We start from the raw sequence: 17,260 nt of genomic DNA, 5'->3' as shown, positions 1-17,260 counted from the left end.
GTTCAGTCAGCTCGGGGATGGATCAGGGCATTCTGCCTGGCTGCTCCCAGCCAGCTGCCAGCAATGGGAAGGGTGCCCAAGGCAATGCCCTGTGTCCCCATGGTATTTTTCTAAATGGTTCCCATTACACCATAATTACTCCTAATTGTCCTTGCTCAGGGACTTGGGTGTCCCCAAGATTCAGATGCAGAGAGGGCTGTCCCCAGCTCACTGATGCTATTCCAGGCTGCTTTAGGAGCTTTAACCCTTACTGGTGGGCACATCTCTGGGTGCTGGAGGGCAGCCATGGCACTGGGAAAAGGCTCAGGGTCCCCTGGCACTGCTGAGTTGGCTGTGGGGTGGCAGTGGAGCAGCCAGGGCTCGTTTGCAATAAGATCCAGCAGCTTTGCACATTCCTGCCAAGTGTCCTTCCCCCAGGGCAGCGTTAGTTACAGCCACAAACACTGCTCAGAGTGCTGGGTCTGACTTTTAAAGGAGATACAGACCCGAGGGAGGGAACAGTGGCTGCTGGAGGTGGGGGGATGTTGGTGCCAGGCACTGCCCTTGTTCCCCCTCAAGGGAGGTTTAGTTTGGATATTGGGGAATGTTTCTTTATGGAAAGGGTTGTTCAGCCATGTCCCCATCCCTGGGGGGATTTAACAGCTCTGTGGATGTGGCACCAGGGGACACGGGTTGGGAATGGTGGGGCTGGGTGTCCTCAGAGGGCCCAGCAGCTGGAACAATCCTGAGGGGCAGCTGGGGGGAAATGGCTGCAGGGACAGGCACAAATCCACAAATCCGCCTGGGATGGTGACACAGCTCCTCTGGAGAGCGGGAGAGAGGCAGGGAATGGGATTGTCCGGGATGGGCTGGGAGCAGGGAAACTGCACTGGGACTTGGGCACTGCAGCCATGGATCAGAGCAGAGCGGTGTTTGGGAGTGGTGTTTGGGAGTGGTGTTTGGGATTGGTGCTTGGGAATGGTGTTTGTTTGGGAATGGTGTTTGGTGTTTGGGATTGCTGTTTGGGATTGCTGTTTGGTGTTTGGGAATGGTGTTTGGGAATGGTGTTTGGGATTGGTGTTTGGGATTGCTGTTTGGGATTGCTGTTTGGGAATGGTGTTTGTTTGGGAATGGTGTTTGGGATTGGTGTTTGGGTATGGTGTTTGGGAATGGTGTTTGGTGTTTGGGAATGGTGTTTGGGATTGCTGTTTGGGATTGCTGTTTGGGAATGGTTTTGGTGTTTGGGAATGGTGTTTGGGATTGCTGTTTGGGAATGGTGTTTGGTGTTTGGGAATGGTGTTGCGGAATGGTGTTTGTTTGGGAATGGTGTTTGGTGTTTGGGAATGGTGTTTGGGATTGCTGTTTGGGAATGGTATTTGGTGTTTGGGAATGGTGTTGCGGAATGGTGTTTGGTGTTTGGGAACGGTGTTTGGGAACAGTGTTTGGGAATGCAGGGCTTGGAACCCTCTCCAGCATCACCTCAAACACGGGATTTGTTTTTCCTGCTTCAATCCAAACCGGATTTCCCGGCGGACAGGGCCGTGCTGGAGTGGAGCCACACCCAGACGGGGTTGGGCATGGCCACACCCTCAGGCAGCCTGGGGACATTTTGGGGGTGCTCCCGAGCACAGCTCTGTGTGCCTGGCTTGGGGAGCAGGGCACATCCTGGCCTCGAGGAGCTGGAAATCCTTGGGTACAGCTTGGGCACAGCATCCTCGGGGTGTGCAGCGGGATGCAGGGGGGGTCAGGCTGTGAGGAGGGGACACGGGGGTGACTCTGAGGACAGATCCTGCAGCAGGCTCTGTCTCAAAGCCTCTGTGCCAGCAGGGAGTGTGCAGTCTGCCAAAGGAGAGGCCAGTGATGAAGATGAGGAGACGGAGTACTTCGATGCCATGGAGGATGCACCAGCTTTTATCACAGTAACTGCAGACCCCAAGCACCACAGGTACCACCCCTGCCTGCCCAGGAATGTGGGGAGGGCTGGGAAAAGCCCTGGTGTTCCCTCAGCAGCTCCTCCCATGGGGTCACTCTGGGGCCATGTCCTTCAGAACTTCCCCTGCCTCTGTCCAGAGGTCTGTCCTGCATCTGGCTGCTCCTGCATTCCTGGAGCAAGGCTGAGGTGTGGCCCCCAGTTGTAGTGAAGCAGGTGAGGAAGGGCAGTGTCAGGCAGTGCTGTGGGAGAGCTGAGTCCTCTGTCCCTCAACCTTAAAGCTCCTCTCATTCCACCCCCTGTCATGGGCATGGGCACTTTCCACTATTCCAGTTTACTCCAAGCCCCTCCAGCCTGGCCTTGGGCACTGCCAGGGATGGGGCAGTCGCAGCTGCTCTGGGCACCCTGTGCCAGGGCCTGCCCATCCTCACAGGGAAGAATTTGTTCCCAATATCCCATAAAACCCTGCCCTCTGTCTGCTGTCACCTGCTCTTACTCCTCCATGGACACCTGTGCTGGAGGAGCCTGTGGTCTGACCCATGGTCACATCTCTGGGCTTGGTGACAAAAGCAGAACCTCTGTGCCCCCAGGGCTGTGGCTGAGAATCCCTTCCTGAGCATCCCATCCTTAGAATCCCCTCCTAACAGCTGTGCACAGCCTCTGGCACTTCAGTTCCTTCCTGGCAGTGCCCTGGGGGTGCAGGAGGTGCTCTGGGGGTGCTGCACAGCCCTGGGTGCTCCCTGCCCTGTGCTCCCCACTGCTGTTCTCCCCACAGGCGTTCGGGCAGCAACCTGAGCGGGGCCAGCGAGGGCCACCCCGAGGACTGGAACCTGGAGGACAGTGTGAGTGGGCTGGGCAGGGTGGTGCTGCTGGGGTGGAACCAGGGTGGTGCTGCTGGGGCAGAGGGGATGGCTGTGAGGGGACCCTTCATCTGTGGTGGTTCCTCAGAGAGTCACAGATGTCAGCAGGCATCAGCATCCTGAACATTCTCCTGAGGGAAGCAGGAAGGTGTTGGGGGACAGTTGTACCCATATTTCTGCTAGGAGTAAGGCTGGGGTTGGGGTTGTGATGAATAAGATTGGGGAGGATGTTGACGGTTGAACGGGCTCATTGATAAATAGCTTTACTCCATCTGCTAGAGGTTGTAGGAGCCCAAATGGGCCAACAATGTCTGGGCCCTTTCAGCCTTGTATGTAGCTTAGGATTTTGCACTCTACTAGGGTGAGGAAGGCTGCTGCAGTTAAGACTGGGAGGGCATAGGAGACAGCTATGATGAGGTTGATTAGGAGAGGGTGGTTAGTCATGGTAGATGGTTTGGTGTTGCAGTGTGTTGCAATTTCCTGTTTTACTCCCCAGTCCCTCCCCAGGTGTGGCAATACCACTCTCTTTTCCCCCTCGCCCCCATGCTGAGTGAGTTCTGTCAATCAGGCTTAACATTCCAGCAAGGCCTGGTGTGGTTGGTCACTTTCAAAGGATGCCCCCAGGCCTGGGGTCATTGGCCTGTCTAGGTGTCCTTTGTCCCCTGAGACCCTTAAACTGGGCCAGAACCATGCAGTCAGCATTCTGTTGGAGCTGTTACCAAGATTCAGACATCTGTGACCATGGAATAAACTCTGGATATTAACCCTCCGACAGAATCCATCTCCTTTTCCTCCTCACCCTAGCCTGAAGCCTTCCCACCTGAGGTAAACTGAGTTTCTACAAGTCTGGGTTTGTTTCAGTGCCCAGCTGCAACATCAGCCAGCCAAAGGTTTCTCTGGGGTGATACACCACAGTTGCAGCCTTTGGCCCAGCAGCAAGGGTCAGATGAGCCCAGGCACAACCTACCTGGTAATATTGGGATCATATTACAATAGTTTGGGTTAAGCTAGGGAGAGGATTTGAGCCTCTGAGTTAAAGGACTGAAGCCTTTTGCATTTTCTGAGCTCTGCCACGCTAGCTGGTCATTTTCTTGGATGTGGTGTGGTGTGATAGCCTTTTGTAATTTAGTTGTTTTCACAGGTTTCCAGCAATGCTCCTCAGGTGTCTCCTGGGCTGTGGTTGCTGTTCCTGGGAGCTGCTGGGTCTGGTTGGGTCCAGTTTAAACCTGAGTTCCTTCTGTTGCTTCCACAGGTGTTTGAGAGCTCAAATCAAAGCAGCTACAATGAGTCCACAGGCAAAGATCTCCTGCCAAGGAAGAGGAGAAGGACTCGAATTCCTGACAAACCCAACTACAGCCTTAACCTCTGGAGCATCATGAAGAACTGCATTGGCAAGGAGCTCTCCAAGATCCCCATGCCCGTGAGTCTGAGTGTCCCTGGCACCAGGGCTGGCACAGGGGGTGGGTTTGGGCAGCTCTTGGCTGTGCAGAGCTTTGGGTTACAGCTCAGGATGGTTCTGCTGGTGCTGTGGTGGCACAGCAGCCCCAGGCAGGGACAGATTGTCACCAGGGGCTGGATTTTGTGCTGGCAGCTGCTGCATACTTGTCAGGGAATTGTGGAATGGTTTGGGTGGAAAGGGAACTAATAGCCCATCCATGCCACCCCTGCCATGGCAGGGACACCTCCCACTGTCCCAGGCTGCTCCCAGCCCCAGTGTCCAGCCTGGCCTTGGGCACTGCCAGGGATCCAGGGGCAGCCCCAGCTGCTCTGGGCACCCTGTGCCAGGGCCTGCCCACCCTGCCAGGGAACAATTCCCAATTCCCAATATCCCATCCATCCCTGCCCTCTGGCACTGGGAGCCATTCCCTGTGTCCTGTCCCTTCATCCCTTGTCCCCAGTCCCTCTCCAGCTCTCCTGGAGCCCCTTCAGGCCCTGCAAGGGGCTCTGAGCTCTCCCTGGAGCCTTCTCCTCTCCAGGTGAGCACCCCCAGCTCTCCCAGCCTGGCTCCAGCCCTTGCAGCATCTCTGGTGCCTCCTCTGGGCTCTCTCCAGCACATCCCTGGTGTCCTGGGCAGGCTGGGGCAGAGGGGACATTGTCTGAGTGTCCTCTGCATATCCAGCTGCTGCAGAGGCATTAGGGGAGCAGGACACTGTGAATCTCTGGGGATTCATGAGGAAGGGACCCTGCTGCTGGTGATGTTTTCCCCTCTGTGATCCAGGACAGGACACTCAGGGCTCAGCCCCACCTGCACCAGCCATGGCAGGGCTGGGTTCCTCCCCAGGGACTCAGAGAGCCTCTTTTTCCTTACAGAGAGCAGCTTTTTGCTGAAGGAGGTGCTGGGGGCAGGTTTTGGGTGCTGCTGGTTCAGCCCTGGGGGCAAAGGCTCCCTGTGATGGCCAGAAAGGGTTTGCTGGGGGGTCTGTGTGTGTGGAACAGCCCCACGTGGGCTGCACAGAGCCACATTCATGGGTAAAGAGCAGGGAGCACATTCCAGGGGTTGGGATGCTGCATTGGTTGTGTTCTGTCTCTTCAAACAGAGCCTGAGTGAGAGCTCAGAGCTCTGATGAGAGTGATGGGCTGTCCCTTGTGCTATTTGCAGCTGGGATGGACAGCCCAGCACCATCCAGTTCTGCAGCAGCAGCAGGTCAGGGCGTGATGGGCACAGGAATGAGCTCAGGATGTGAAATCCCAGCAGCTGCTGCTGCCTGGAGAGAGAAATTTGTACTTCTCCAATCAATCAGAGAATCCTGGGAGCTGCTGGAGTCCAAACCTGAGGGCAGTGGGGAAGAGAGGAGGTTTAGAATAAATATAAGAAAAAATTGTTCCCCATGAGGGTGTGAGGCCCTGGCACAGGGTGCCCAGAGCAGCTGTGGCTGCCCCTGGATCCCTGGCAGTGCCCAAGGCCAGGCTGGACACTGGGGCTGGGAGCAGCCTGGGACAGTGGGAGGTGTCCCTGCCATGGCAGGGGTGGCACTGGGTGGGCTTTAAGGTCCCTTCCAGCCCAAACCATCCTGAGATTCTGTGAAATCTTGAAGGATCCCACAGTCCCTATGAAATGAGAAGGAAGGTGCTGCCAGAGATGCACCAGGATCCACCCCACAAGCTCAGCTGCATGTGGACATTATTTGGGGAGATTCCTGATGAATTAAGAGCATTTCTGAGGTTCTCTGAGGTCTTCTGAGGCCCCCATCCCCTTCCTGGGGAAGTGATGAACTGACAAACCTCTTGTGCAAACAGCTCCTTGATTCTGCTTCTGAATGAACAAACCTGCAGCACTGAAAAGGAGAAAAACAGTTGTAGGAATTTGGAATTTGGTGGATTCATCTTCTTCCCCCATGAAAGGCTTTTGCTCCCTCTTGCCTGAGGATGCAGCTGCTGGCTTTGTTCTCTGCATCTCTTCTGAGAATTATCCCAAGTGATTTGCTCTTTATGTGGATTTGATGCTGCTCTTTCTCCCCAGCTCCCTCTTTCTCTGATGCTGTAAGATCCGTGCCACTTGCAGGCTAAATCCCTGAGTGGAAAATCTAAAAAAAGCTAAATCCTGGAATCTGCAGTTTGTTTTTTCTACTATGAAATATTTAACTTGGCTTACAGAAGTGCTTCTTCAGCCATCTGCTCCTCTTAAAATATATTCCTTTGTTTTGAAATGAAGCGAAAAAGGCAGAAGACCTTTTGTGGCTCTGTCTTGCTTTTTTAATAAATTTTATTTATTAAAAAATAAAATTATTTTTTAATTTCAGTATTTTCAGAGTGAAAAATAGAGGTGTTGTCATGGGCTGGAGTCTCAGGAGCATGGAGACCCCAAAATGGGGCTTTTGCAGGAGTCTCAGGAGCATGGAGACCCCAAAATGGGGCTTTTCCAGGTTTTCTGGGCGGCTGGGTCACACAGAGATGGAGGTGATGAGGGCAGGCTGGGGAGCAGCACATCCCTGTCCTGTGCCCAGAGGGATGCTGCCTGGGAGGGGGCTGATCTCATTGTTGAGGCTCATTTTGGGGTCAGGGTGATAACCTGGGCTGATCCCTGATCATCCCACACCCCAAACCGTGGCGCTGCCTGGCACAGATCAGGGAGCAGAGCACATATTCCCTTTCCTTTGGCCTTGGAGGTGCCTCTTGGGGATCTCTCCTGCTTTCTTAACCCCACCTTGTTCCCCTGCAGGTGAACTTCAACGAGCCCCTGTCCATGCTGCAGCGGCTCACGGAGGACCTGGAGTACCACGAGCTGCTGGACAAGGCAGTGAAGTGTGAGAGCTCCACGGAGCAGATGTGCTTTGTGGCCGCCTTCTCCGTGTCCTCCTACTCCACCACGGTGCACCGCACTGCGAAGCCATTCAACCCCCTGCTGGGGGAGACCTTCGAGCTGGACCGCCTGGAGGAGCTGGGCTTCCGCTCCCTCTGCGAGCAGGTGAGCGCTGGGGCTGCTCCTGCTGCTGCTGCCGTCCTGCTGGGGGCACCAGAGCACCTCCCGAGCCTCCCCTGGGCTGATCCTGCTGCTGCCATCCTGCTGCTGCCATCCTGCTGCTGCCATCCTGCTGGGGGCACCAGAGCACCTCCCGAGCCTCCCCTGGGCCGATCCTGCTGCTGCCATCCTGCTGTCGCCATCCTGCTGCTGCCGTCCTGCTGGGGGCACCAGAGCACCTCCCGAGCCTTCCCTGGGCTCTTCTCCCCGAGCCTTCCCTGGGCTCTTCTCCCCGAGCCTTCCCTGGGCTCTTCTCCCCGAGCCTTCCCTGAGCTTTTCTCCCCGAGCCTTCCCTGGGCTCTTCTCCCCAAAATGGGATGGGTTCAAGGTGCTGGGTGGAGTTCCCACCCCTGGGGTATCCAAGGAAGGACTGGATGTGGTACTTGGTGCTCTGGGCTGGGTGACAAGGGAGGGATGGGGCACAGGTTTGGCTGGATTGGCATTGGTCCCCAGGTTTGGAGCAGTTGCTGCAGTGATGTCAGGCTCTGCCGCCAGCTCCTTGCAGGACACCCAGGGGTGGACAAAGCCCTCCCTGGCAGTGGCACCCAAACTTGTCAGGCACATGTGGAGTGCTGGCTTGAAGCAGGATGGCACCTCCTGTCCCATCCCATCCCATCCCATCCCATCCCATCCCATCCCATCCCATCCCATCCCATCCCATCCCATCCCATCCCATCCCATCCCATCCTCTCTAGGCCATGCTGAACAGGCTCTGTGGGGTCTCCTGGAAGTGTGACCCAAGGAAGGTCCTGCAGTAGATAATCCCCAGAATTCCTGGCTCTGCTGTCCCTCCACACCCCCAGCGCCGTGGGCCCAATGTCACCCAGCTCTGCATGTCCCCACATGGCCCATCCCAGCCTGGGAGCCATGCCAGTGAGGTGGGACACTGCCAGCCACAGCCTGAGCCCTCCTGCCTGCCAGGGTCAGAGGTGGCCTCAAGCCTCAGCCACCCCAGCACAGTGTCACAGAGCTGTCACAGAGCTCAGGTTCTCCCATCCCAGCAGTGTCACACCTTCACCTCCCCCTGCCTGGCAGCAGTTCCTGCCCTGTCACCTGGTTCAGCCTGGAAGAGATGGATCCGTCCCTTAGCCAGCTGGGGTACCCTCATACCATACCCTCACCTTCCTGGGGTGCAGCTGGAAGTCCTGGGTAGATTTCTCAGCCTCATCCCAGCTGCAGTGCCAAGCCCAGGGCTGCCTGTTACCCCTGGATACCTCTGAGCACATCTCTGCAAATCCTGCCTGTCCAGTACTGCTGGACACCCCTGACTGCACCATTCCCAAACTTTCATCATCCCTGTTCTCATTTTCACCCCCCTTTTCACCACGCTCCTTTCTCCATCCCTGTTCCCTCCCAAATAAATAACCTGCCTGGAATTGCTTTCTCTGCTTGGTCCCAGTTTTCCTGTGTTTGTACCCAGATTTGACATTCCTGACCAATTCCAGCCTCCTTTCCCACTGCTCTGAATTTTCCTTGGTGCTGCCTGTGCTCCTCAGCCTGCCAGCGTGCCCAGCCAAGCAGTGATAATCCAGTGCCTGAAATCCAGTTATCCAAATAGGATTTCCTGCTGCTGCTGCCTGGATTTAATGTCAGGCCCTGGCCCTGCCCGTGTGTGTAATCCCGAGCTCGGGGCGCTCAGCCTGTAATTACAGCAGGGAAATCATCCCAGAGCTCTGGGGATCATGGGTGCCTGTGGCAGGCTGTGCCACCAGGTCCCTCTGCCTGGGATATTCCTCCTCCTGCCTTGGGTTTGGGCAGCTTTTTTCCCAGGGCAGGGCCATGTGAGCACCACCTCTAACAAGTCACTCTGAGGATTTAGGGTGCTGTGTCCTCTTTTCCAACCCGGTGTGTGTGTGAGGGAGAAGCCAAAGTCTTCCTGTGTGTTTTGGATAACTTGTGGGCCTGTGTCCTCTGGGATTTCCCAGGTGCTGTTCCATTACTGGGATTACTGGGGTGCCAGCACATCCATGTTTGCCAGCCAGGATCCCAGGAAAGCAGGGCTCAGGGAACAGCAGCATCTCACAGCAATGGTTGCTCAAGTGAAGATCTCGTGGATCATGCTTTGAAATGAGCCTGAGCCAATCCTGGCAGGATCCTGGAGTGTCTCCCTTTGCTGCCAGGGCACTGCCCAGGAGGGGATTGTGGTGTCTGAAAAGCTGATGTGGTGCCCAGGGCCTGGAGCATCCTCAGTGCTGGGCTGGTGTGGGGCTGTCCCCTCTCCGAGCACTCAGCTGGGCTCTGTGTCCTCACGGGCTGTGTGTCCTGTCCCCAGGTGAGCCACCACCCCCCAGCAGCCGCCCACCACGTGTACTCCAGGCGAGGCTGGACGCTGTGGCAGGAGATCACCATCGCCAGCAAGTTCAGGGGCAAATACCTCTCCATCATGCCACTGGGTAGGTGATGGATCCTGCAATTCCCTGAGATGCACTGGTTTTGCAGTTAAAGGAGCTGCTTCCTTAGCCTTGAGCAATTCCTTGGGTTCCCCTGGGGCTCTGGGAATCCCCTGGGCTCACCTGGGGCTCAGTGGGTTCTACAAGGCCAGTTAAGGAGCCCAAGTTTGTGCTCCTGATCCAATGATCCAACAATGACATGTCTGCCCTGGAAGTGGAAGTGATGCCATCTGCAAAGGCTGCTTTGCTTTAGAAATACCCTGCTTGCCCAGGAAGTGATTTTTCCTTCCATGATACTTAAAGTTAACTTGCTGCCTGTTTTAACCCTCTCCCTGCCAGTCAAGAGCAATAAGCTGCCTCCTTGGAGTATTTTATTTTCCTTCTGCCTGTCCCTGGGCTGGGCAGCATTCCCAGAGTGGTGCCAGTGCCTGAATCAACCAGGCAGCACATTTCTGACCTGCTTTTAGAATGAGGGCAGAGGGCCTGGCAGGAGATGTCCTTCCCTTCCTGGAGCACTAAGGGAGGGATGAATCCAGAGCCAGACCTGGTGGGGGATGCAGGGAGAGGGATGAGCACAGTGCTGGGGTGGTGGTGGGCTCTGGGGAATGAACACCTGCCCTGCTGAGCTCAGAGCATCCGTGTCTCCACAGGCGCCATCCACCTGGAGTTCCACTCCAGTGGGAACCACTACGTGTGGAGGAAAGTCACCTCCACAGTGCACAACATCATCGTGGGCAAGCTCTGGATCGACCAGGTGGGTGAGAGCACAGTTCTGCCTGGCCCTGGGGGCTGGAGGAGCATTGGGCACGTGCTCCTGCCACGATGGGGAGCTGTGCTTCCCTGCAGGGCTGGGAAAGGCTTCTGGAACCTTCCCTGGCTCTGCCTGAGGCCAGCAGGTGCTGGGGGTGGCTGGGGTGGGGGCAGCCACTGGTGCTGCTGTGCCCAGTGGGGGTTGGTACCTGCACTGCAACTAACACCTCCTCTGTCTCTCCCTGCTGTGGTTCTGTGTCTTTTATCCAGTCTGGTGAAATAGAGATTGTTAACCATAAGTCCAAAGATAAATGCCAGCTGAAATTTACCCCCTACAGCTACTTCTCCAGGGATGTCCCCCGCAAGGTGAGTATCCAGCAGGGCCCCTGCTCCTTCAGGGGTCACTCCTGGTTCTTCCAGGCTCCCAGTAGCACTGGGATGAGCCCCAGCATGGGGCTGAGGGGCTGGCCAGGCAGGGTCACCAGGGAGGGCTGGGTGGCACCTCCATGTCCCGTGGTTTGGCTCTGATGTGCTGGAGCTGCAGCACTGACACTGGGAGGGGTTTGGTGGGTTGGACAGGTCAGGGATGTCCAGGGGACACAGCACCACATCCAGCTGGGCACCTGGAGGCTGTGGTGCCCCCCTGGGCATTCCCCCACGTGCCACCAGAGCCGTGTCCCCCTGGCAGGTGACAGGGGTGGTGAGCGACGCCGACGGCAAAGCGCACTATGTCATGTCTGGCACGTGGGATGAGAAGATGGAGTGCTCCAAGATCCTCCACAGCAGCCATGGCAGCACCAGCACCGAGGGCAAGCAGAAAACTGTGTACCAGACCCTGTCCCCAAAGGTCCTGTGGAGGAAGTACCCGCTGCCGTGAGTCCCTGGGCTGGGATGGACAGCAGGACTGGGATGGGATGGGATGGGATGGGATGGGATGGGATGGGATGGGATGGGATGGGATGGGATTGGGATGGGATGGGATGGGATGGGATGGGATGGGATGGGATGGGATGGGATGGGATGGGATGGGATGGGATCTCCCAGGGCCTTGTGGAATGGCAGGCTCATGTGCCCAGGCCTGAGGACATGAGGGACTCATGGGGCTGAGTGGCTTTTCCTCAGGTGGGCCCCTGGAAGGGGAGGGTGGCTGTGGGGACTCTTGTGGGTGGGTTTGGGGTGCTTGTGGGGGCTGGTTGGGTTTTTGGGGCAGTGGGCTCTGGCAGGGAGGGCTGTTGGCTGCTTTGCCTTGCTTGTCATTGTGTCCTTGGCCATCCTGTCCCACCAGTCACTTTGTCCCCTTAGAGACCAGTCCTCCCTTGGTCCTCGTGACCATGGCAGGGCTCAAATCAATCTCTGGGCCCTGGGAGCACCAACAGACAGTCCCTGCTTTAGGGATTTTCTGTTGGGATGGGGTCTCCAGCACTGTCCTGGGCAGCCTGTTCCAATGCCTGACCACCCTTTCTAGGGAGGAATTTTCCCTAATATCCAGTATAAAACTGCTGTGGTGCAACATGAGGCCATTTCCTCTCATCCCATCCCTGTTTCCTGGGAGCAGAGCTCACCCCCTCTGGCTGTCCCCTCCTGTCAGGAGTTGTGCAGAGCCAGAGCCATCACACACCTGTCAGCAGCTCAGCCCCTTTTCCAGCCACACACATCCCATGGAAACATTCCATACTGCCCAAATTCCTAAAGAGCCAAGCTGGATTTATCCACAGGGAGGTATTATTGAGGGACTGAGGCTTTTAGGAGAAGAATTTGTTGGGAAAATTCTTGGGAAAATACAGCCTTGTGGCTGTAGGCAGACTGGGGTGACTGTGTGCAGCTCACAGGGTCCCCCCTGAGCCTCCTTTGCTCCAGGCTGAGCCCCTGCCCAGCTCCCTCAGCCTCTCCTGGGGCTCCAGCCCCTTCCCAGCTCCGTTCCCTGCCCTGGACACGCTCCAGCCCCTCCAAGTCTCTCCTGTCAGGAGGGTCCCAGAGCTGCCCCAGCCCTGGAGGTGCCCCAGCTCAGCAGGAGTGGCTCAGTGGGGCTGTGGGGCTGTGCCTGAGGCACTCCCCATGCTGAGCAGGCTGTCTCCATTCCAGGGACAATGCTGAGAACATGTACTTCTTCTCGGAGCTGGCGCTGACGCTGAACGAGCCCGAGGAGCGCGTGGCGCCCACGGACAGCCGGCTGCGCCCCGACCAGCGGCTCATGGAGAGCGGCCGCTGGGACGAGGCCAACGTGGAGAAGCAGAGGCTGGAGGAGAAGCAGCGAGCCGTGCGTCGGCGCAGGGAGGCCGAGGCCGTGGAGGCCATGGAGGAAGGTGAGGAGCGCTCGGGGATGGCTCAGGATGCAGGGACTGCACTACAATGGTTGTGGGGGACACACCCTGTGAGTTCTGGGGAACCCTTATGGGCGGGTTTGGGGTGCTTGTGGGGGCTGGTTGGGTTTTTGGGGCAGTGGGCTCTGGCAGGGAGGGCTGTTGGCTGCTTTGCCTTGCTTGTCATTGTGTCCTTGGCCATCCTGTCCCACCAGTCACTTTGTCCCCTTGGAGACCAGTCCTCCCTTGGCCCTCGTGACCATGGCAGGGCTCAAATCAGTCTCTGAGCCCTGGGAGCACCAACAGACAGTCCCTGCTTTGGGGATTTTCTATTGGGATGGGGACTCCAGCACTGTCCTGGGCAGCCTGTTCCAATGCCTGACCACCCTTTCTAGGGAGGAATTTTCCCTAATATCCAATCTAAAACTGCTGTGGTGCAACATGCGGCCATTTCCTGTCCTCCTGTCCCTGTTTCCTGGGAGCAGAGCTTGACCCCCTGACTGTCCCCTCCTGTCAGGAGTTGTGCAGAGCCAGAGCCATCACACACCTGTCAGCAGCTCAGGGATCCAGGGGCAGCCACAGCTGCTCTGGGCACCCTGTGCCAGGGCCTGCCCACCTTCACAGGGAACAATTCCTAATTCCCAATATCCCATCCATCCCTGCCCTCTGGCACTGGGAAGCCATTCCCTGTGTCCTGGCACTCCTGGCACTCCCCAGTCCCTCTCCATCTCTCCTGGAGCTCCTTTAGGAGCTCCAGTCCAGCCACATGCATCCCATGGGAACCATTCCATGCTGCCCAAGTTCCTTAAGAGCCAAGCTGGATTTATCCACAGGGAGGTTTTATTGAGGAACTGAGGCACTTGTGGGGGCTGGTTGGGTTTTTGGGGCAGTGGGCTCTGGCAGGGAGGGCTCTTGGCTGCTTTGCCTTGCTGGTCATCATGTCCCTGGCCATGTCATTTTGTCCCCTTGGAGAGCAGTCCTCCCTTGGCCCTCATGACCACAACAGGGCTGGGCTCAAATGAATCCCCTAGCTCTGGGAGCACCAGCAGCCAGTCCCTGCTGCTGTGGGAGCTGTGGGATTGCAGGCTGCAGGTGCAGCAGCCCCCTGAGCCCCGCTGTGCCCCCAGGGAAGGACTACGAGGGGTACCTGCCGCTGTGGTTCGAGCGCAAGGTGGACGCCGTCACCGGGGAGCTCATCTGCGTCTACAAGGGCGGCTACTGGGAGGCCAAGGACAAGCAGGACTGGAGCGTGTGCCCCGACATCTTCTGAGCCCCCCAGAGCTCGGGGGCCACCCCTGGGACACTGGCACAGCCCGAGGGACAGCGAGGACACGCCGGCAGCGTCCCGCCGGGCCGACACGGTCAATACATGCAGAGATCCAAACAGGGATTCCAAACCTATTTTTTTATGCACTAATAAATAGCATCTTTTTTTTTTTTTTTTTTTTTTTTTAAATGATGGATTTTCCAGCGACTGCTTAGGAGTGAGGACACGTGGAGCTGGGCTGGGTTTGGGATGTTCATTGCTGTCAGGAGTTGCTGCCTATATCCTCCAGCGCCTTGGCTCCGCTGGCCGAGATGTCGACTTCCAAAGATGCCTGGGGTGTGGGAATGCTGTGCTTGTGTGAGCTCTTCTCTTTGCCATTTTTTTTTCTTCTTTTGGGACCCCATTTCTGTGTGGACTTTATGGAATTATTTTTAAAAAAAAAAAAAATCCTGCTCCTGGTTCAGGTTTCCTTCAAAGACGGACACGAACAACTCTGCTTGGAAAACTGTCCCCAGGAGCTGTGGCACATGATCCCAGAGGCTCTTGGTGGTTCCACAGTGCCCAGCCATCCCAGTAACACCAAGTAGGATATTTCAGCTGGTGACTTTGGGGTTTTTGACCTGGTTTTTGCTTTTTTCAAGAGCGTTGGAGGTGCTTCCCCACAGTCTGATGTGTTCAGGCAAAGCTTGGGCCTGTCTTTATCATGTGGGCGTGGTTTGAGTGAGGTTTGTTTTGGTTTTCCTGCAACCACATCCGAAGGGGGAGATGGCCCCAGCATGGCTGGGAACACCAGGCTGATGCAGAAGAGTTTCTGTCCCAGTGATGCTCCTGGCTCTGTGTCCCTGCTTGGCGTCCCTGCACACGGGGGCTGGATCTCAATTCCAGCTTCTCCATCGGTGTCTCCCTGCTGAGCTGTGCCTGAGGCTGGGTGGGAGAGGAGGGAAGAGGTGCCATGGGGAGAGGAGGGGAGAGATGCCATGGTGCTGCTGGGATGGAGCCTTGGTCCAGCATCTCCCACCCCGTTCAGCCAGGCCTGGCCACAGGATGAGGCTGGAGGGTCCCTGCGCCCCAGCACCAGCTCCCAACTCCTGTTCCTCCCCTCCCTCACCCTGGGCTCTCCCTGCAGCAGCTCCAGTTTGTCAGGGCAGGGAGCCCCTCGTCCCCTCAGCCCTGCTGGCTCCATCACCCTGCCTGGCCCTGGATGCACCGGGAGGAGCAGAGCGAGCACTGCTGGTGACAGGTGAGGACCGGGAGCGCCGAGGGGAAGCAGGAGGTGGTGGCATCCCAGAGATGGCATCTGCTGGGCCAGGAACACCTGGAGACCTGCACTGGCCCTGCTGGATCCCATTTTTGCTGTCTCCTCCTCTGGCTCTGCACCATATCACACTGACCCTGCCTCGGGGGCTGCCCTGAGCCGGCCGTCACACCCACGTGAAGTTAATTAGCAATAACGAACCTTGGGGCAATGGTAACTGGAATATCCAGGCTTGCACATGGGACACTTATGCAATCAGGTTCCTCATCCATCAGTCTCCTCCTGATCAGCTTCCAGCACTTCCATCCCTGTGATCCCCACAGTGTACAGTCCCCAGGGCCCTGACGCCGTCACCGTGCTGCAGGGCAGCCCCCACTGCTCTCAGTGCACCCTTTAATCTTATTTATTTGCTTTTAATTTATACATATATATATATAGATATATATAAAATTATTTTGCTTAAATTTCTATGGTACACAAAAGATGAAAAATGATGAAGACAGAAGTGTCTGTCTGAGTTTTTACAGCACGCGTACGATTCCCCTCGGGGCGGCCCCGAGCACGGGCGGTGGTGATGGATTCCCATGGCAGGGAAGCAACGGTTTGCTCCAAAGCTGGATCCTGTAGCATGGAAAAGGTGTTCCAGAGACATTCCCATCTGGAAATGATGTGTTTGGGGTTTGTGGCACTCGGATTCCTGGCAGTGGGATGCTCCAGGCTGCGTCCCAGTGTCCCGAGAGCTTTGCCCCGGCTTGGGAAAGCTGATCTTGACTTCTCCAGCCTGGGGTTTGGCCTGTGGGAGCTGCCCCAGGTGTCCTGGCCCCAGGTGTGCTGCCTGGCAGAGGGAGGATGTCCCCACGGGTCCCTGGTGCCGCTGCCCTGCCTGTGGCAGCACCGCAGTGCCCGGGGGGGTTTGTGTTGGAGGGGTGGAATGGAGCTTTCAGAATGCCTTATTTGCCTTTTAGCTGTGTCAATGCAAGTGTCACCCGGGAGCTTGGAGCAGGGAGGAGCTCCAGCCCAGGCCGTTCCCGAGCAGGGCAGGAGCGGGATGTGCTGGGCTCTGGGGCCCGAGGGGTCCCCTCTGCTGTGCCCCCATCGCCCCCTCCGTCTGGGAACCCCCACCACAGACCCTGCTCAGCTCCTCGGAGCCTGGGAGAGCACGAGGAGCAGCCCCAACCCAGAAATCCCCCGGATTTTAGGCTAATGGAAAAGAAATTGCTCCATCTTCCAGAGATCATCTTATCAGCAGCACTTAACCAGAGCACCATCTCCTGGTCCTTCTGTTCCTCTTCGAGGATTTTAATGTCATTCCACTGTAAATGCTGTTGAATGTATTTTCTTTTTGAACAATAATATATTGTGAGTGATCCCTCTTCTCCTACACGGAAATAAAACTTGGATTCGGGAGTTTTAAAGGCCGTGGTGCTGAGATGGTCACTGAGATGCTCCAGGGCTGCAGGTCCTGGAGGAGCTCTGGATGTGAGGGGGGACATGGACACGGGGTGGGGGACAGGAAGGTGGCACAGGAAGGAGAAGATCCAGAGAATGCTGCTTAAAGGACAGGGAAGTGCAGGTAAGTGGTGGTTCAGGGAAGGAGAAGGATCTGGGGGAGAAGGTGTCGAGGGGAGGAGATGGTGCAGGGAGGAGAGGTGATCCAGGGGACGTTCAATCCTGTCCAAAGCAGGAGGTCCAGGGAAACAGGAGCATGGAAGGAGAATATCTGCGAGCTTGAAGGAGAAAGAAAAGCAGGACAGGATTTGCCCGGGAGGGAGATGGGCCGGGAGAGATCATCGGGGTGGAGATGTCCCAGGGGGGCCTGGCCAAGGTGGCCCAGAGGAGGAGGAGGAGCAGGGAATGGGGCTCAGGGGAAGGTACCCAGACACGGAGATTCCCTGGGGATGGTGGGGAGGAGCTGCCCCCGGGACTCTGTGGGGCAGGAGCTGCCCGGGGGAGCTGGAGCAGGGTCCGGGCCGGGGCTGGGCAGTCCGGGCAGGCTCAGGCCGGTCCGTGCGGGATGTTGCCAGGAGACCGGGACACACAGCCCTGCCCGTGCCGCTCCTGCTCCTCTCG

At 57.0% G+C, this 17,260-nt stretch overlaps 1 protein-coding gene across 5 annotated transcripts in view; it reads left to right on the top strand.

Annotated features, from left to right (window-relative positions):
* OSBP2 (oxysterol binding protein 2) overlaps window positions 1–16,590 on the top strand; it is a 106,091-nt gene extending 89,501 nt beyond the window's left edge. For 2 of the 5 annotated variants that reach the window (XM_058816584.1, XM_058816582.1), the window contains 10 exons: window positions 1,807–1,924; window positions 2,685–2,751; window positions 4,022–4,189; window positions 6,929–7,174; window positions 9,501–9,621; window positions 10,269–10,372; window positions 10,639–10,734; window positions 11,057–11,241; window positions 12,451–12,671; window positions 13,796–16,590. In XM_058816584.1, the coding sequence (XP_058672567.1) occupies window positions 1,807–1,924; window positions 2,685–2,751; window positions 4,022–4,189; window positions 6,929–7,174; window positions 9,501–9,621; window positions 10,269–10,372; window positions 10,639–10,734; window positions 11,057–11,241; window positions 12,451–12,671; window positions 13,796–13,938 (1,469 nt within the window). In that variant the 3' untranslated portion in view covers window positions 13,939–16,590. Of the gene's footprint in view, window positions 1–1,803; window positions 1,925–2,684; window positions 2,752–4,021; window positions 4,190–6,928; window positions 7,175–9,500; window positions 9,622–10,268; window positions 10,373–10,638; window positions 10,735–11,056; window positions 11,242–12,450; window positions 12,672–13,795 lie in introns of all 5 variants that reach the window. The other 3 variants (XM_058816583.1, XM_058816581.1, XR_009275461.1) reach the window with 2 other exon arrangements.
* The last annotated feature ends 670 nt before the right edge of the window (window positions 16,591–17,260 follow it).

Source organism: Ammospiza caudacuta, chromosome 18, assembly GCF_027887145.1.
Source record: "Ammospiza caudacuta isolate bAmmCau1 chromosome 18, bAmmCau1.pri, whole genome shotgun sequence".
In the NCBI taxonomy this organism is placed as follows: Eukaryota; Metazoa; Chordata; class Aves; order Passeriformes; family Passerellidae; genus Ammospiza; species Ammospiza caudacuta.
This window is presented reverse-complemented; position numbering and strand designations above follow the sequence as displayed.